General features: G+C 32.5%; 1 protein-coding gene across 4 annotated transcripts in view; it reads right to left on the bottom strand.

The window, feature by feature from the left end:
* LOC145277843 (actin nucleation-promoting factor WASL-like) overlaps positions 1-21,660 on the bottom strand; it is a 158,401-nt gene that overhangs the window by 30,718 nt on the left and 106,023 nt on the right. For all 4 annotated transcript variants that reach the window (XR_013868221.1, XR_013868220.1, XM_080129788.1 and 1 more), the window contains exons 6-7: positions 19,428-19,530; positions 12,107-12,149 (exon numbers count right to left, since the gene is read on the bottom strand). Coding sequence is in view for 2 of the 4 variants with exons in the window: in XM_080129788.1 (XP_079985914.1) it covers positions 12,107-12,149; positions 19,428-19,530 (146 nt within the window). In the remaining 2 variants the exon portion in view is untranslated. The remainder of the gene's footprint in view (positions 1-12,106; positions 12,150-19,427; positions 19,531-21,660) is intronic.

Below are 21,660 nucleotides of genomic sequence, written 5' to 3' on the forward strand. Positions count from 1 at the left end.
GATGTCCAACCACAGGAGAGAAACTGGAAAGACAAAAAATTTGATAAATGGCTGCCTCACAAATTGAACGACAAAAGAAATGACATTATGAAGTGTCATCTTCCTTCTTTTATGCAACATTTCTCAACCGAATTGTGACTTGTGATAAAAAATGGGTTCTTTACGACAATTGGCGATGCTCAGCTCAGTGATTAGACAACAATGAAGCTCCACAACATTTCCCAAAGAGTTGCACCAAAAGAAGGTCATGCTGACTGTTTGGTGGTCTACAACCAGTCTCATCCATTATAGTTTTTTGAATGTAGGTGCAAGGTTATCAGATCTGAACGCTCTCCTCAGTGCATGCATTACATAACATTCAATTGAAAAATCACAATTGATAAATACAAACTGAAAGCAAATTGGAAAACTGTTTGTATCTGTTTATTGGCCGATTTGTTTATGTTGTCAATTTTAAGATGAGAAAAGTCTGCCCACATATGGAAGTGATGCGGTTAGAAGTTTGCGAATTGGTGATGGATGAAGACAGGAAACAAAGCAAGGAGATAATGAGAATGAGAGAATTATAAAAACTGAAAAATTTGAGGTGATTAAAACAAAAAACAAAACATCTCCACACCCAAACAACGAGTAATCATGTAAGCGAAGGGGGGGGGGTGATCCGTCTGTTCTCTTCTGTCTCTCTCCAGTTTTATGTTCTCGATTTAGTCTTTCATGGATTAAAACAATCAATGAAATTTTTCATAACTCATTTCCATTAATTTTCAAGAACATAACCATTTTTATTATAAAGCAAATTTTATCTTGGAAATAGTTTTTCAAGTATTTAAGCATGAAACTCAAGTTTGAAACAATCTAGCAATATATTTACACAAGCAATTTAGCAGAACATAGGATATAAAACCCTAAAAAAAAAATACATTTTTCTTTTTTTCCTTCAGTAAAGTTTTTGTTGCTCATTTTTAGTCGAAAGATGTGATCACGTGAGACAAGGGCAGCAAAATAAAAACGTTAAAAATGTGTAACATCTTTGTTTCGAACACTTTTCACCTTTTACATCATCAGACATGTGACTTTAACACCTTCTGTTCCATCTGAACTACTCCCTCTCTCTTTTGCAACTGGTTCAAAATAAGAAAAAGGAAGAAGCTGACTAAACTAGTTTCAGTTTTGTTTTTAAAACAATTACCAATAAGAACAAAAGAATATTTCTCCCACTCCTAAATTAATTTAATCCCTAGTGACCTTGAGGAATGAATATTGCAATATTTTCTTTTACCATAGTCAGTCGATGATAAATCTGATGATGCATGGGATATGTATCTTGCAAAGTTTCTGACTTTTAGCCAAACACACACAGAATTATGATTTTCTGTTATATAAAAGATGGAACAGATGGTGCCAACAAGCATGAGAACTGTAGTAGAGTAATTCTATTTCTTTTAATGATGCTGATGATGATGACACAAGTACAGAACATTTGAAATTTGTTTAGTTACAAATGATCGTTTGCCATTAAATTACAACTTAATGTAATGAATGTCAGAGATAAAATGAGTTTATAGGTGAAACCATATATCAATAATGTTTACACAAAATAAATTGTGTATTATAAAATTATCAAATTAATATCATATATATCTACTTTATACTTTATTTTTTATTAAGATATAATTAATATCATTTATCTTTCATCTAGTTTGGTAAACATGCTGATACAGGACTGATAGTAATTTGGGGTATGAAAGGTGAGGTTTTTATTTCTAATGAATGACATAAGGTGTGACCTTATTTCTATACATATCTGCAAATTTGCATAGTATTTAATGATTTTCTTTCAAATTGAACTGCATTTTTTTACATTTGCTCAGAGGTGGTGGTGGTGGTTTAAAATCCCACTAGGTTGCTAATTTTGATGCAAGTAGACTAAATTATGATGATAGCATTTAGTGTTCATCCAGTATTTGTGTATTATTTTGTAATATTTTAAATATTTCCATATGACCACTGTATTGCTTAGACAGTTGACATTGTATGTAAAAAAATAAATATTAATGAAAAGATGCATTTTGAATGAAAACTGAGTGTATTTGCAGCATTAATATTAAAATGAGACAATCATCTCAGCTTAAAAGATGAAAATTATATTTCTCCATCCAATGTCAATTAGAAATCATATGATACTGACAATTGGTTATAACAAAAATCAAACAATCAAGCAAAAAAAACCCAAAACATTAAGTTGGGCATATTTGTATTTTTAATATTTAAATTGATAAACTTATTTTACAATTCAACATGATAGCCAAAGTGATTTAAGTAAAAAAAAAAAAAATGGATGTGACGAGTGATGTTTAAGAGATTTGTAAGTGAAAGAGAAAGAAAATGGAAAGGTTGCAAGTTCTTAGATCTTAATCAAATTGTTTGATGAAAAGGAAGGACATTTCTTTAGAAATGCTCACGATTATAATGAGGAGAATAACAACTATTAGTACTACTACAACAACGATGATGACGACAATAATGAGAACTAAAGTATTGTGCTTGAGCTGTGAACTAATCACTGGAAAATTGTAACTTGTGGTGGTTTAGTGGTAAAGTGTGCCTGAGGCAAGAGTCTCAAAAGGAAGGAGAGAGAGACAGAGGTAAAAAAAAAAAGGATCAATAAAACATGCATCATATAGATGAAAGTCCTTGGTTGCTAAGGATGAATGAGGATGACGACAACTGAGTGGAAAGGTGGAGGAGGATTAATGATCAGAATGTGTGGAAAAAAAGCAAAACTCACCAATTGATCGGAATCCAGAAATAACCACGAGGTGGGGGGGACATCATGGGAGAGAGAAAAATGAAATTAGGGCATTGGACAAAAGATGTCAAGTTAGTTTCCAAGCAGATCATTTAGATACATTTAGAGAGTCAGGCAGATTTAGCAGGTGTGTGAAGCAAAGATGTATAACACAACTCAAAGGTGGTTTGGAAAACGGTACGATTCAATTGTTGTGGTAAGAAAAAAAGAAGAAAAAAAATTCTAACTCTAAAACAATTTTCTCAAAACAAATTAGCTTTTAAAATAACCAACAGAAAAGGAATTGATGTCAAGGTCGTTTCTTGTGAAGAAGAATTTTTACTGATATTTCTCAGAAGCTTTTTTGGCTATTTCAAAATTCTGTAAGCTATTCAAGTTAGTTTTACATTTGAGTGCCACTGTACCTTACATATATACACATTACTATAGATATGCACAGCATACAACAATGTATCTATTGCATCATATACTTATTCATAGTAGCCAAGTATTTTAATGATTTTGACGGAAATAAAATATTTGTTTAATCTAAAAACGTTCTGAGCTATTTGTATAAAATACTAATGAATTTTCTTGTAAAACTAAAAAAGCATTATATATATATATATATATATATATATGTAGACACACATATGTATTTAAAATAAAAAAATTCAAGATAATATCAAGGTTTTATCATTTGTTTATTAAAGAGACATAAATCATAACCTGTTCTCACTTACTGTGAAGAGTTGATGTTTCGTTTAATCAACCAAAGCATAATCAATTGTTTAAAAAAAGCAAAAGTTAAAGAAAAGCAGCTGACAAATGTTGCAAAAAAATCGAAAAAAGAATATACATTGGTTGAAAGTAATGAAAAAAAAAAAAACCCACAAAAACAAACAGTGGTGGTGGGGTCAACAAATGTAGCAGCAACAATACATTAGGCAGAATAACATTAAAATGGTTTTTGTTTTAATTAAATTTGATATTTTTGCTTTATATCAGCCATTAATGGTGATAATCAGAAAAAAAAAAACAGTGAAGATACATATTTGAGATTTTACTAACACTATAGAAACAACTTTCAGTTCTTTCGAAATTTGTAATATAAAAAAAGGACACTGGGAGGAGGATTTGTGTTATAGTATATAAATCCTACCTGAGCTATTTAATGCTAAAACACAATGCCTATTAAATATATCATTTATTGAACACAAGTTGCTATTTTTCTATTTTCCACATATATGGTTAGGCATTTATGGCATATCAGCCCATATTTAGTTATTTAATGCCAAAACACTGACTATTCATGATTCATCGAAAACACAGCTTACGATTTTGGGCATAGAAGAAGAGAGGAATAGTCATAGCTCCTCGATAAATGGAAGTAAAAACTCAATTCCATGTATTCATTATGTCACTAATTTTCTTTTCTTTCATAAAATGCATTCATTTGGACAATCAGTGATTGCGTGTTCGTTTATATTCAATGACCCAGAAAATCAGATTGATATTAAATTATCCCAGAAAGCATTCACTATAGATTTAGCCAAACTTTGGAAGAATAACTTTTTCTTACTGCTTCTTAACCTTGGAGAAAGATCACCAGTGTCAAGCAATCTTTGCCAATCAGCAAAGTTAATGCTTGTGTACTATTAAAATTTTAATTAAATATTTTAACAATTTCATGTTAATCAAGGCCTGCAATATTTTGTATTTAAATAAACACTGGAATTAATGTAAATTAAACACACACACACACACACACACACACACACACACACACACACACACATTATATACACACACACACAAATTATTTATAAACTATACATTACAGATTCCATAGATGTACCATAGTTTCATTAACCTGTTTAAAATTCTCAGCGACTCATAGAATGAAAACAGTTTGGAAAAATGCAAGCTGATAATTGTATTTTTGTTCTCACATTCTTATAATTGAGCACTGTCTGGATTTTGACATAGCAGCATTATAATTTCCTTTATTATAATTATTATAATTTCCTTTATTAGCACGACAGATATGATTCTTGAGTGTTGGACGCATTTAGATGTGATTAGCTATTCAGGTTTCAGATTTTGGCATGGATACATTATCTTCATCATACTGATGAGTTGTAGACAACTAAACAGTTGTCTGTGGATGACTATATGAATGAACCATTTTTCAGGGTCAACGGCCAACTAGCACCGTGTGTGTTTGTGTATATGTATGTGTGTGTTGGGGTGGAGAGGGCTCCCGTAAGCTGTGGTGAAGGCAACCTTTCTAGGAGAAGCAAATTTAAAAAACCATAAAGCGGGAGACCAGTACCCGCATTAAGCTGGTCTGCAGTTTAACTTGTTGCTGGCTATGTTGCTCTTGCTTGTTGTTGGATCTCAACATTTTGAACAGAGAGAGAGACTTAGCTGTCGTACAAAGCTAAGACTCTATAACATCATCTGTGTATAGATACTCCCTCAGGCATTTGTCTATTTAAATGGTCCTGTGGCGATGGAAGTCATTTTTGGGCTCATGGACTTTAAGTGTCTGAGGAAGTGGCACTCGTCTGACAAGACGTTGCAATCATCATATATATATATATATATATAAATTTAGTAATTTAAATTTTAGGACGTGAAATGGTTAAATTTCAAATCTTGAAATGTTTATTATATGCAAGACAAAGAATACAATTCAAAAAGTATATCTCCTTAACTCATAGGTTTTTGATGTCTACCCGTCTCCTCAGAGGAGAAAATATTATTTTTTTTTTTTTTTTATTACATTTTCTAACCAAACAAGGCACAGTGCCACTTTGATGTAGGGGGCTACTATCAGGGACATAAGCTACAGGGGTACTATGTGGGGAGCTGGGCAGCAAGATGTCGGTTCACGTTACACTTGCTTGAACTTCTGCATATCAGTGCAGTTGGGGAAGCAGGAACCCGGAAGGGAATTCCAAATTCTAGCGGTTCTGGGGAAGAACCTACTGGAGTAAAAGGCTCTCTTACATCTAGAGATCTCTACAGTGAAGGGGCGAGATTTTGCTGCTTGTCGGGTTTGTCGGGGGTATTTACGCCGAGAGGGTACAAGTGCTTGCAGTTCTTCGGAGCATTCACCGTTAAAGTACTTGTAGAACAGGCAGAGGGATGCTACATTTTGTCGATGGGGCAGAGGCTGAAGTTTAGATGACAATTCAGAACCTATTAGGTTGGCAACTCTCTTTTGAACCTTGTCTAAGAGTGAGAGACTAGTGGCAGATGCACTTGCCCAAATATGACAACAATACTCCATACATGGGCGAATGGTGGCCTTATAGAGGTACAGGATACTTTTGGGCGTTAATAGTTTTCTAGCATGGTAGAGAGAACCTACCCTTTTCGCAGCAGTCCTGGCAATGCTCTCAATGTAATTGTTCCAACTCATATTTCCTGTGAATGTTAGGCCAAGAAGTTTAAAAGATGTACTTTCACATAAAGAGTCATTGGCCATTGCTATTGGTGGTACAGAAGGTTTCTTGTAGTTATTGAAGGAAACAAGTTTAGTCTTGGCAGCATTGAATGTGACCATCCATTTTTGTCCCCATTCCACTACGGATCGGAAGTCATCCTCTAGTGTTTCTGCCATTTCTTTAGATATATGTTCATTTGTTTTCCTGTCGTGTCTGTTATAGAGCGTGGTGTCATCAGCATATATACCCATCTCACAGACAATTTTGTCAGGGAGGTCATTTATGAATATTAGGAATAACAGAGGTCCAAGGATAGACCCGAGGCACTTCCGCATTTATATCTTATTGTTTAGATGTATGACCATCGAGGACAACCTGAATTTTTCTTTTATCTAAGAAGGATTTAAGTATTCTTCCAGTGATATCATATGATCTGATTTTTCTGAGATGACCTTCATGCCATACCCTTAGATATATCTAGAGCTACCGCTCTACCCTCCTCTGCTTTGTCAAGTGAATGGTATATACGTTCAGAGATTACAGTTAGGATGTCTGCTGTGGCTTGTCTAAATCCATATTGTTGGTTGATCAGAATTTTAGTATCTGTAAGGTGTTGAACTAGAGCTTGGTTAATTATGGACTCAAATATTTTGGCGAAAAGTGGGAGGAGGCTAATGAGGCGGTAATTTATTGGGTCAGTTCTTTTGCCAGAATTCTTGAAAACTGGTACCACAGAAGCAGTTTTCCAGCAGGCAAGAAAGCAAGATTTATTAAAGCATTTGTTGTAAAGTTTGGAGAGAACTGGAGCTACTTCGGCAGAGCACTTTTTTAATAGCACAGCCGGGATAAGATCAAGCCCACATGCTTTTGTAATGTCAAGATTTTTTATGATAGCATGCACCTGAGAAGGGGTGATTTTCAGATCGTTTAGTGTAGCGTCTATCCGCAAAGGAAAGTCAGGGAGGGGGTGGTTAGTAGGATCCAGTGTGGAGTTGGAGGCAAACCGACTGGCAAGCATGTTAGCCTTCTCAGTTGCTGAGCAAACAACCTCATGATTGTTGGATAGTGGGGGAATTGTTCATTGCCCATTATTTACTACACTGTTGTAGATTTTTCAGAAGTCACGGGTTCCTAATTTCTGTGCTTTGATGTGTTTTTTGGTGGTTTCAGTAAATTCTCTCTTAGCTGTCGCTATTTCTTTCTTACAGTTATTTCTGGCTTCTATATATTTCTGTCTATTTGAACTGGACTTATGTCGGTTAAATCTGCGGTATTCATGTTGCCTTTGTGCGATGGCAGCTGCACAAGTAGAAGTGAGCCATTGGAGAGAGAGGGGCTTGCTATAAAATTTTCGTGTGGGAACATGTGCTTCAATTGCTGTTTTGAACCATTCAGTGGTCTCTTTTGCGCACTGTTCAGCAGGAACTGAAAAGATATTTCGCCATGGGGCGTCTTTGATTAGATCCCTGATGGCTTCCCAGTCAGCCTTTTTATAATATCTTGTTTTGAGCAATGGCTATTCCGTTTTGGCTCTAGAGTTTAGGGTGATTTCAACTATTATCACTACATAATCAGCATTCCCAAGTGGGCTGTGGGCATTCGTAACACAATCATCGGGAACTGTGGTTAGAAACATATCTAGAAGTGATGCGTGTTGTTCTTGCTGGTCAGGGAAATGGGTTGGGAACGTAACCATTTGTGATAAGGAATGAGATATAGAGAAGCTATGTGTTGTGCTACCAGCTGCGTCTGTGTAAGTAGAAAATCCAAGCCAGTTGTTGTGGTGGACATTGAAGTCACCAAATACATGCACTTGTGCGCTAGTGTTGAGGGAAAGTGCTGTATCTATGCTGTCAGAGACTTTGTTTATTAGGGTACAGTCCTGGGTCGAGGGAGAGCGGTAGAGAAAATAAAAGTAACTAATGTTATGTTGCATGTTAAGTCTAAAGCACATAAAGGCTTGATTGTCAGATTCTAGTTTTGTTTCTCTAGTCAAGGGGAGGGTGTTCCGAATATAGACTCCAAGCCCGTGCATATGTCTGTCAGAATCTTTACGGCAGAGTGGGAGATATCCACGCATGTTAAAGTAGTTAGAGGAGTGTGAGGAGTGTAGGTTAGTCTCACTTAGTGCTAAGATATCTGGGATGTTTGTTAGGAGAAATGCTTCAACATTATTTAAATTAGTTCTAAGCCCACGGATGTTTGTAAATGCAAGCCTCAAGGGAGGAGGCAATTTGGTTTTGTTTGAGTTTTGTCCTGGTTTAAGCGTAATTTTAGATTGTAGTGTCATCATTTTTTTTTTAAGAGTTTCAGTTTAGGTAAGGGGTGCTAAATAAGTGGTTATGCAAAATACCAGACATGCAACACAAGTAGACCATCAGCTGACCCTCCATCTACTAGGATTGTGGCCTCAGGAAAGCAGGGTCCCTTTCAATGTGCGACATGGCACTACAAACATCCCGATATTATTCAACTGTTGATGGAGCAGCCGCTCTAAGCGCTACCAAAGAGTTAGGGCACCTGTACTACCAGTCGGGAACAGCAGCCAGGAACTGTCAGTCTGGTACCCTCAACCCATAAGACGATAGTCAACCCAATCTGCTTGTACTGGCATTATGGCATTTAACCGCTCCCAAGTGCCCAATTTAGAGGGATGGGATGTGTCGGGAGAAGGGAAAACAGTGTTCATTGCCCTAGTCAGGAAACAAGATCGACCACAATCAATAGCAAATATGGTTTATACCTAATTTGCTGAAACATTAAACATAGAAAATCATAATTAAAGTTTTTAAATATCATAGAGTAAGTGAAATTATACATTGGTTCAAAATAAAAAGGATATTGAATTTCATATCCAAATTGTATGGAGATGTAATGATTGAAATGTATTCTTTGTCGTGCAAATAATAAAAATTTCAAGATTTGAAATTTAAATTACTAAATTTTGATTTATTTGCTCTATCTGGTATATTGAGCAATTTTTATTTAGCTGGGATTGTCTTTATAAAATATTACAGTCAATAATATTTTGTAAGACTGATAATCACTGAATTTCCATACCAGTAGAGCTATTGCATTACTTTATTCTGAAGTGTATGTATGTATATATATATATATATATATATATATATATATATATATATATATATATATATATGTATAAGACGTCTTTTGGTTGACACTTTTCAAAATAAATGTCGGCAACATCATTTAAAAACATGGTCAAAAGAAATAAATTACTAGCAAAAATAGGGGAAAAAGAGAAAAAGAAACAATCTCATCGAACATATGTTCTTTCTGTTTATAGAGAGACAGCTGATACAAATAGACACCACCTGAAGAATTTTTAAATGGATTTTCGAGCGTGCTCTATGTAAGATTGAAAAGGTTTCATTTGTGTACCTTCCAGTGCAGACCTGGCACTGCAATAAATATTCACTGATGACCAACTTATGAGCTTGTATATGCCCGGATGTTGGCCATTTTCTGTACTGACGTATCGAAGGGGTAGACATGTTGGGAAATTCTAACCTCCAAATGATGAATGGTATGCCCCATGTAGTCAGCCTTGCACTAACTGATCAAGAAAGCACGATGTACTAAGGCTTTTATCAGATTTATTTTTCTGATTTTAGGGAAAAATGAAACCTGTAAAAGTAGTTTTTCTATATATGCTGGTAAGAAAAAACATCTTTTGACAAGAACGGTAATGAGCCATTAACCTCATCCTCCATAGTAAACGTCAATGCAGGGTGAACTAAGTTTAATTGTCATAACAACCCCTCAGTTTCTGTAGAGGATGAACATATGACAAAAATGTCATCCACATAGCAGAAATATCGGTTTAGGAAACTGATCAAAAAGCAGTTGCTCCTGAAATCAAACAAAAATATTGGCCAATGTTGGATTCAAAAGACTTCCTATTGCCACCCCATCAACTTGATGATACATGTTTCTGTCAAAACTGAATTCAACTTAGTAGTTAAACCCATGAGCTAAAAAAGTATATGCTCAGAAAATGAGGGCTTAGCTAGGGAACTATGATAGAAACTATCGGTACAAATCCCGGTGGACAAACTGGATATGGATAAATACCCAGTGTTCGATGAACCGTTTACATCACGAATAAATTCTGCAAACCGTAGAGAATCAGGAATGCAGAATTCAGAGTATATCCTCAAAACAGGTGTTAGGATCTCGGCTAACCATTTACCCAATTCATGTTGGACAGAACCCACCATTAATAAAATAGATCTCATAGGTACATTTTCTTTATAGATCTTGGGTAAACTGTACATCCTGGGACGTTTAGAACCCACAGGATGAACTCAATCGTAAGTTTCTTAGGAAAGCCATCGACGTTTATGAAGTTTGAGAACGCGAGATTGTAGTTTGGTTTCTATTTTAAGTGTCCTATCACTAATATATATATATATATATATATATATATATATATATATATATATATATATATATTATTATTTATTAAATTTTTAAATGTTTATTTTATTTAAATATTCAAAAAAATATTTTTACGTGCATAACAGTTATCCATGTTTCTGGGTATCACCTGTCATCAGTATGGCTACATTTTCTGGCAAGGGAATGCCATTTTACCGCTGAACCACAATGCCATGTTAGATTTTATGCATGATTTTAATCACTTTTAAATATAATATCTGTTGTTTTTTTATTAGCGATATAAGCAGTTTTTTATAGTTGCTTATTGGTATCTAATTTTTGCTTCCTTATATATATATATATATATATATTCAAAATCAAGAAAGTGTTCAATTATAAGAATGTGAGAGCAAAAATACAATTATCAGCTTGCATTTCTTCAAATAATTTATGTGAGTATATATATATATATATATATATATATATATATATATTAGTGATGGGGCGATTTCAGTATTTTTCTCGATTCTGATACTATTTGCAATTCTGATTTGTTATAAATCTTTAAATATTTCACAATAAAGTTGTTATTTATTCCTGATTAACATAAAAACACATGCTAAATATGCAGATATTTCCTCCAACATGAAAATACACTTGTGGAAGATGATCTATAGACTTAAGTTTAAAATCAATAAGTATTTATTATTTTGTCAAACAAACAAAATCAATAAAAAAGACAATTTAAAGAATCGTTTTTTTGGCATTGGAAGATAGGCACGCATTTTCCTGATACTTCCAAAAGATCTGATTTTTCCGATTCTCAATTCAATTGTCCCAACACTACTATATATATATGCAGGCTGGAATGATGGAAAGGAAGATGTGGAGACAATATATGTGATATTTTTTCTTCAAAAAACTAATTATTTTTCACTAACTCTTTCACTTACTGTTAAGAGTTTGAGATGCTGGAGAATATATATTTTGATATTTTGGAAGAACACTGCTCTGCTTTATTAACAACAAGTGAAAAAAATTACTGACAATTTATGAAAATTCAAAAACTTTAAATGTTACTTTAAAGTGAATGACATTTTTGTATATGTTAAATATACAAAAATGTCATTCACATTTAAAGTTTTTTGAAGAAAAATATGACATATATTGTTTCCACTTCATCTTTTTATCAATTCCAACTTCTACTGCATTGCAAACAACCTTATTAAATACCTACACATTTATTTAGCAGCAAACTATCATACCATATATATATATATATATATATATATATATATATATATATATATATATACACACATATATACACATAAGCTTAAATAATCTTCTTTAATATATTGATTTTTATGCATAAACCTAAGCTAAACAAAAACATTTGAAGCATAATCCTGATCAGGAAACCAGAAAACAAAGAAATGCACATGGAAAGCTCAAGACTTACATCCAATCCTTTCTGAGGATCCCATCCAACATGGCCAACGTGTCTAAAAAATTTAGAGAGAAAGAGAGAGAAATAAAACCATATAAATAAATTATATGAATGTTAATATAAAAATAATATAATTAAAGAACATAAAATATCTGTAAAACTAACGCCTTACGTATTAAGAAAAATCTGCAAAGAATTGCTGATTAAGTATGGCGTTTGAATTATTTGTAATCATTATGAACACAAAATAGAAACAATCTTAAAAATCATTTACAAATTTAATAAGTTTAACTATTCTGCTTATAATTTTTCAAATACTTTTATTAATGGAAATTCAAATTAACATATACAAAAATTTTGATTCATTTTAAAATCAACACTGTCACATGAAAATGGTAACGAATAAAGTTGTACATGCTATTGAATCACATGACTACAACTATTTCACTTGGATTTCAATTGAAAATTCATAAATTGAAATATATTTAGGGATAGGCAATGAAAGTAAAAGTCATTTGTTTTTTAAATATATCATTACTACTAATTATCAACATAGGTTTTGAAATTAAAATTAATATTAAATGATGACATTTAATACTCGTGGATACAAATTTCAAATTAACTATACATTCTAACTTAATTTTATTCTAAACCTCCTTCATAAATTAAAAAAAAAGCAAATATTTATGCCTTGCTGGCCAGACAAAGTAACCATCTTCCTCTACCCCTTATAATTAGTGTGCATGTCGGGTATCCCAATGGTCTTGGGCAGTTTTTGAACTCACCGGATTTCTGATTTAATGCCAGCAAAGTTTCACACCAACTTTTTTGCATGGACACATACAAAATCCACTTTTCCGTCTTCATCCACTAATTTCCTTGTCTTGCCCTTTTTTGTTTTCATTTCTTTGTTTTAATTTTAATATTTTTAACTCTCGTCCTTTTATTTATTTCATACTTTATTCTAGTTTCTACTTTTCCATCATTAGGAGACCATGTGGCTTTTTCAAAATGCAATTTTTGTGAAATTTGTTTTTTCTCAATTTCAATGTCTGACGAGGTTTTTAGTTATTCATAACTAATTGAATAAGACATTGTCGATCGTGTAGTGATATTAAAATGCTTATTTATATAAATATAAATAAAAAGTATATATATATATATATATATATATATATATATATACATACACACACATGGAGCACTGTGAAAGTGATGATCAATGTTTCTATAAAGCATTGTTTGATATCATTGCTAACAGTGCCTATCCCAGTGATGGATAGAGCTAATGACTATCAACTCAGTGGGTGTTGGTTCAATCCTGGGTTTTGGATGGTCTAGCCACACTAAAGAGCTGTGATATAGTGAAACAGTCTGTGGATGACTGTATATATATAATAAATTGTACTTGGACTTAACTACAGTTCAACAGAACTATTGTTATCATCATATATATCACTGAATAAATTCCAGGCATAACATTAATAACATGATTAACAAAAATCCATGATTTTTATAAAGTACTAATCTTCAAATGACGTGTCAAAATTTGAGTACGAGTTTAGATTACTAGTGTTACAAATTTTCAAGACAATGGAAAAATATGAATTTCATGTTGATAAAGCATTATTTTCATGAGAAAAATATTGTTCAAGCGAAGCAATGGTGTTCCGTTATTTAGCTTGAGAAAAGAATTATCAATAATGAATATAGATTTATTGATATGTTTAGATGAAGGAATCACCCTAAAAATGCCCTTTCACGCAATGATCTTAATGGCAAAACTAAATGAACTACACCTAAAATATTTACAGCATCTATTCTCCTGATCTGAATCCCATGAAAAGTGATATCAGAAACTGGGGTGTATGTTACGTTATTTTCTTTATGATCGCCAGGTTGGCAGGCTTGTTTTCAAAGAGGGAGCAGGAAGATGAGTCATGTGCTTATTGAGCATGCCTTTCAAATAGCCACGTGTCTTTTCATTTTTTTACCTGCCTTTCAATCTTTATACGTATATACTTATTGATAGAGTCAGCAATTATGTTATATACCTATTCATACCAAAAAAAAAAAAAAATTCTTTACAAAAATTTAAAACATGCAAAGAAAAAAAAAAGAATCTAAAAAAAAGTTAAAGAGTTTGAACAAAAAAGGACATGAATAAAAATAAAATTTTCCTTTTGTCAGAATTTCTTTTTTATGTTAACAAAATATCAAATTTAAATCGAGGAAAAACTAAATCAATTCTGCTGAACATGCTTTTGCGTTGGTAATCCGCCTGACTTTTTTTTTTTTTTTTTGCAATAATCAGTTGTTTATTTCTCCACTGTCTTCATACCAGATTTGTTTTCCTGTTGTATTCCAAATTTCTTTTGTTACTTTTTTTTCTTCTTTTTCTCATGCATTCTATTTTCATTTTCTTCCACAACTTTCAATTTTTCCCATCTACTCTATCTTATTACTATTTCTCCCCTTGTGCTTGTTTGATAGATTTTCATGCTGATTGCTAAACTAATATTCTTTTAATTAAAACTTTCTCTCCGAAATTCTTGAATAAACTGGTTAGCATAATCTTTTGCTCAATCTTACGTCACATTTTCCTCTTAGCTGTTTAACTCCTTGTGGTGAGATCATTCAAGACACTTTCGATTGACACCTGACCTGAAGAGCATGACTTAATCAGATATTAACAGATTATGCACCAATCATTGCATTTTTCCTGTTTCGTCACATTCCAATGCTGGTAACGAAACTGAGGTTGAACTTATCCAATCCAAAGCGAGCACTCTGGTTATTCACTTATTACTTCTCTAATTTCTGCTATACTTTACCCTGAGCTACTTTGTTCATAAACTGAACCCTTAGAAGCCCCTTGTCACTAACTTCCATCTCTCATCGCTAAGTGATGTTCCATCACTGGAATATCTGATTCATTGTTCAAATTCTCTCTGTAACATTCATAACGCTTACAAACAAATTCATCATTATCTACTTCTTCTATTTCTGTATCTGAAGAATCGGAATTTAATTGTCTTATCTACTTTGGGCCACAGAGATAGAATATCCCATTTATTCACATCAGCTGAATGAAAATGCTCTGCATGAGTTTTTGTAACTGTATTCGTGAACTGATTCTAAATTTTATAAATTACGAGACTCGTCTTCTCCAATCATTTCTTATCTAGTTTACTCTGATGTTAGTGGTTCTTGTAACACAGAAAATCACCAACTTCGAATTCTACAGACTTTTATTTTCTAATCTATTTTCTTTCTCGCTTTCTTCAGGTTCTCTAAATGAAAGCTCTATGTTGTTCCTATTTCATGATAATCCCTTCCTCCTGCTTCCCCCTGGCACTTTCTGCGAGGTGTAATGGGAGCACTACATCATGATTAAATCTCATAGCCACTAGCATCTATCTATATATATATATATATATATATATATATATATATATATATATATATATAGGTCCCATGACATGGATTATCACCTATCTTTTTTGCTAGTATATCATTCGTCATTCTATGTAACCATTCTACCTTACTATTACTTTAGGGATGATAGAAAGATGTCGTCACATGATGAATTCATGATGCTATTAATGTTTTCCGGTGCATTGTCTGTCACTATCTGTAAGGAAGCATCAAATCTCTATTAAAAAGTGACTGACCATTTTTGCCTTCATATTTGGCACTGGAAAACACTCTGCCCCCCCCTCCCACTGTATATATCTATAAGTGTTTACTTGTTTCCTGAAATTGTCTTTGGGAAAGCTTTGCATCACTCACCATTTTTGTGAACAGGTAGGATGGAGTGTCATATTCTTGTAACCTAGGCTGACTCTTACTTAAAATTTCTATTCTGGCAGATGATACATTTGTTAATATAATCTACTACCTCTTTAAATAAATAAAGACAAAAATACTTGAGTTTAATTGCCTGGTAAGTTTTATTCATCTCCATATGCCCATTTTCATCATGATACTGCACCAGTACTCTCAGTCTAAGATGGGCCCAAATATAGTTTTACCATCGGATCTTTGTCTGGATACGAGATATAATAGACAATTTCATCTAAAATTCTGAATTAGTAGCGTTCTTCCTCTTAAATTTTTTTTGTAGCTCCCTGATTTCCTTATTGTTTTGCTCATGTACAATGTTGCATTCTGTTAGCGTAGACTTCACAAACTCTTCTGCTCGGGGCTCTTCATTTAATCAAGCAAATTTCTAAGGTTTGAACTGGTTTGAGTTTATTGCGCTAACTTGATGGGCTGTGTCATCTATTTCTACTTGTTTATCCTGGCTGGTGCTTGAAACACCTTTCGAACATGGTAATAGGTCTGCACATATGCTTTTTGTGCCTTTTAAATACTGAATTTCACAATCATAACCAACTATACTCAGTTGAATTATGCTATTTTGCAGATGCGAGTTTAACAAGTATTCAAGCGGTTTATGATCTGAATAAATGATGAATTTAGCACCAAATAATTAGTGATTTAACTTTTGCAGTGCATGATGCATGACATGAGTATTTTTTAACTGTCGACTATCTTGTTTGAGTATCACTAAACTTATGCGATAAGAATTAGCGTAGAGGTGACGTCTGCATATACTAAAGTCACCATCTCACCCAACATTCCCTTTCACTTATCAAAAACTACCTGACATTCATCATTTCACTTGAATCTTGCATATTTCCTAAGGAATATTCATGGCTCGACTATACTAGAAAATTTGGGGATAAATCTTCTATAATATGAGCACATCCTTATAAAAGCACAAATCTCCCTGTGCTTTACATTGCAAGTGAAACAGTCATATTTGCAAGTGATTTTTCTAAGTTGCGATTAGAAATAATCAAACGCTTATTTTTTCGCGATTGTGTTTCTTTAATCGACAATCTTTCAAAGCCATTAATAAATGAAGAATGTCTCTTCAACCTTTATTTTTTTAAAAAACAAGCAAAATTAAATTATTTAAACAATAAAAGGTTTAATAGAGCAATATACTATTTTTTTTTAACAGAGGCTGTTTAAAAAACATCTGAAGAAATTTGAATTCATATAGAGGTTATACCTTCCTTACCATGTAAAATGGCAGCCATCTCTTATCTATGTCACAACATAAAATTTGGTGCATATTTAGAATTACACTTATTTTTAAAATATACAGAAAAATACTTATTATGTACATACTCGTCATGGAACAAAGATGCCATATTCCAAAAATCAGGTGGGTTTGGCTGGTAACGTTTCTATTTGGCTAGTAAATGAAAATATTTAGTTGTCAAAGGTTAACTGAAGATAAATTTGTTCGTAGAGCCCTGAGCCTGTATAGTTTTTACCTTCTCCAGGTCAGACTGTATGCCATCTCTGCTAATTCTAAATCCTAAATATTGAGTCTCCCTTTTGAAAAACTCTCATTTCAACACTTTTAATTTGAGGTTATGCTCCCTTAAACTGTCAAACACCTTTTGAATGTGTTTGAGATGATTTTTGGCTGTGTGTGAAAATACCAAAATATTATCAAGGTACGCTAAAGCATATTCTTTCTGGCCCTGTCGCACTACGGATATTAGCTTTGAGAAAACTCTGAGTGCATTTACAATCGCAAACAGCAGAACCTTAAATTTAAAAAGCCCTCTATACAAAACAAATGCCACGTTATCTTTTCCGTCTAATTCTACCTGTGAGTATTCTGATTTTAAATCTAACTTAAAAAAGTATTTTGCCGAACACAAGATGCTAAAATATCAATAACTAGCAGTGTGTAGGACTTACTTTTCATTATCTTGTTTCAAGCCTTACAATTTACACAAAATCTATTGGTTTCATCTTTTTTTCCACTAATACTATGGAAAATCCTCACAAACTCCTGGATCTCTATATGATCCCTGCCTCAAGCATCTCATTGATAGTTTTGTCCATCAGTGCTGTTTTAGAGGGGTGCGATATGGGGGCTTGTTTTATGGGTGGATTTCCCTTCATGTCGATATTCATTTTTACAGTATCTGTTATCACCAGATATTTATCAGCCTTGGTAAACAGGTCTCTGTTTTTTCATAGCAGAGGCATAAGATATTTTGCCAACTTCTTTGGAATACTTACCTCTTCTAGTTTCCTATCTGAAATTTTATTCCTGTCCCTATTTGCTAACGATATGCTGTTTTTATCTTCTCTGCTTCCTGTAGTTTTCCCATCAGACATCCCCACTTCAATTTAATTGACTGGTTAGTTCCATTTACATGGACTTTCAATACCACATTATTCTGTTATCTAATAGTGAAGGGATGTGCTTATCTCCTTCTTCTAATGTTACATATTTGGTCTTAAACCTGAAAGCATTTAAAACACAGTAAATGCGGACATTTTTTTTTAACCAATCGTATCAAAATAATAATCTTACTTAGGTTCTCTATTGTGATGAGCTCTTTGTTTGCCTACTCTAGCATTGTTTCTCCTTTCATTCTCAACTGAGATCCATTCACGGTCTGTAAATTTATTCTCTTATTCATTGTTTATAGATTAGGCCTAAACTTTGATTTAAAATCCTATGTGCTATTGAAACTTTGGCCCCCAGAATCTATTAATGCTTTGTAGGTTTTTGTGCCTAACCTAAATGTTAAAGGAGCTCAATGCCACCCTATATTAGGATATAGGGTGGCATTGAGCTCCTGCTGTTATGGCTTATTGTGGCTTGGTGTGGGTTATTTCCCTTTTTTTCTTTTATAATTCCTAGCCACATGGCTTTTTTCCAAGTTCCATTTTCACACTTCACGTGGCATACATGTTGTTTAAGGATGAGCTGATCTGAACAGAAACAACCACACCACAAATTGTCTTTGTGAATTCACCAGCAAAACCGAGAGTACCTTTCAAATCACCATATGCTTTTCATTTTTCTTTGCTTTTTCCCGATCTTAATATCTATATATACACATTTTCTTTCATGACATCATGCTCAGACTACAACTTGAAATGCTGAAGCGACATTAACTTAGCACGTAAGTTGTCAGTGTTCTAGTTTGGCTATTTAATGGTAGAGCCAGACTATGTCATATTTTGAGGCCAAAGACAAAGCATTCTAAAAAAAAAAAAAAATGTATCAAATAACAGTTTTGCCTTGTGCTTTGCTTGAACATTATTTTTCTCATCAGAAAGTAATGCTTGGAATCAATCTATGACCGTAGAAATAGGTCATATTGATGAATAAAGTTGAATTTTGTCTAAAAGTTGTTTTATTAGTTATATATAATATAATTAGTTATATATAATATAATTAGTTATATATAATAGAAAACGTGAAGGAATGAAAAAAAAAACTTACCTGAAGTTTGTTGGCAGGCTTATGTCATCTTTAGTCAACTTACTTTTGTTTTTCTTATCTTTCTTTGAAAACTTTTTAGGCATCGGTGTAACCGTATTGCCGACTGAAAAAGGTCATATGTAGCCAGTTAATAATAATAGATTGGAATTAAAAGAAAGAAAAAAAAAAAAAAAAGGAATTACGTTTTTAATTAAAAATAAAAATAATTTCGCTTTTAATTTGTAAAATTTTTTTCAAAGTCCATTCTCTTCCATGAAAATATTTTTTATTAAAAAATACAATGATGTTAAATTTTAACTTGCAAGTATTTCTCAGCACATTTTGAAGTTGCATAAATATTTTTTTTTTACATTTTTGAGTTGCATAAATATTTTTTTTTACGTTTTCGAGTTGCATAAATATTTTTTTGTACGTTTTCGAGTTGTATGAACATGTTTTTTACATTTTCGAGTTAAATAAATATTTTTTTATATTTTTAAGTTGCATAATTTTTTGTTTTTGATTTCAGAATACAATCATTAGTGAATGTGAACATCTAACACATCAAGCATGACAAGATTTTGATGTTGACAAGCAAAATATATCTGGATGAATATCCAGTTATAAAAAAAAAAATCAGAAATTAGACAGTGAACAAAAAGCACAAACCATAATCTAAATATATACATTATATCACTGAAATATACTGTTGAAAACAAACTATAGTAAATTAATTTAAAACATCATTAATTTTGTGAATTGGATTGAAACAATTAATCTTGTTATTAATTTAATAGATTTATTAGCTGTGGCTAATACATGTAAATTAAAGCAGAAATTAGTTCAACATTTCTTTAAATACTAAATGATGAGAAAATAATCTGGTGACAAAAGTTGCAATTTGTTTGTCAGATTATTTGATTGCAAATCTAGATGAAAGAATCTATTACGTAAAGATAATTTAATAATTTATAAGACTTCTTTAGGATTTAATAATTCCTTTTCAAAAAATTGAAATGGCTGCATTTAACACTGATTACTTTTCAAGATCATTTCAATTTTGAACACAAAATAAATTAAATCAGATTTTTGGTTAATTAGAGAAGCTTAAAAATAATTAATAAACATGATGAAACACTTGGAAATTTAAATGAACAAATTTTGGAGTAATTTAAACTATTTTACTATATTGTATTGTTTTAAATTAAAAAAAAATTACAATCATTATTAAAAAAATTATCAGCCATCACAACATAGTGTAAAATCATTATGTAATTGTCTGTGCATTGAACGCCATGGTTTGGGATTGTAGTGCAGGCCAGGTGGAAAAGGAACTGGCCTGACTTGATCTGACTAGGTTTAACATTGATATAACAACATTGTTTTTTTGGTGAAAAAACAAAAGGTAAATTTAACAGGGTAGGAGTAAAGTATGATATTTAATAAACAGAAAATGCAAAAAAGAAAGAGAGAGAACCTAGAGAATGTTTTTTTGACTAATACTGCGGAATGATTGGAATGACCGATGTTATATAATAATTGGAATGACCAATGTTGCGGAATGATTTGAATGCCCAACGTTACACAATAATTGGAATTACTAATGTTATGTAATTACTTGAATGACCAATGTTACATAATGATTGGTATGACAAATTTTATGTAAGGACTGGAACGATCAATGTTGCGTAATTATTAGGGCTGTGACAACAGCATATTCTTTTCATTGTTTTGACTGTTTAGTATATATCCGTTAATATCGTATATGTTTTTATATAAAATGATGTGGTTCTCAGTTGGTTGACTGTGTCTTATTGCGCCAGATATATACTTAAGAGTCAAAAGAATATGCTGTTGTCACAGTCTCAGTAATTATTGGAATGTTGCATAATGATTGGAATTAACACTGTTACATAATAACTGGAATTACACATTATGTAATGATTGGAACGACCATTGTTCTGTAATGATTGGAATGGCCGATGTTGTATAATAGTTGGAATCACCAATATTGCATAATGATCGGAACTGACAATATTGTGCCATTATCGGAGTGAATAATTTTACGTAGTGATTGGAATGACTGATGTTGCGCAATGATTGGAATGACCGATATTTTGTGATGATTGTCAAATGTTAGAAATGATCAATTGTGTAATGATAACTAATATTGTGCAATGATAACTAATATTGTGTAATGATAACTAATGTTGTGTAATGATAACTAATATTGTGTAATGAAGATATTACTAAA

Source organism: Euprymna scolopes, chromosome 6 (assembly GCF_053919585.1).
Source record: "Euprymna scolopes isolate OS-2025 chromosome 6, ASM5391958v1, whole genome shotgun sequence".
In the NCBI taxonomy this organism is placed as follows: Eukaryota; Metazoa; Mollusca; class Cephalopoda; order Sepiida; family Sepiolidae; genus Euprymna; species Euprymna scolopes.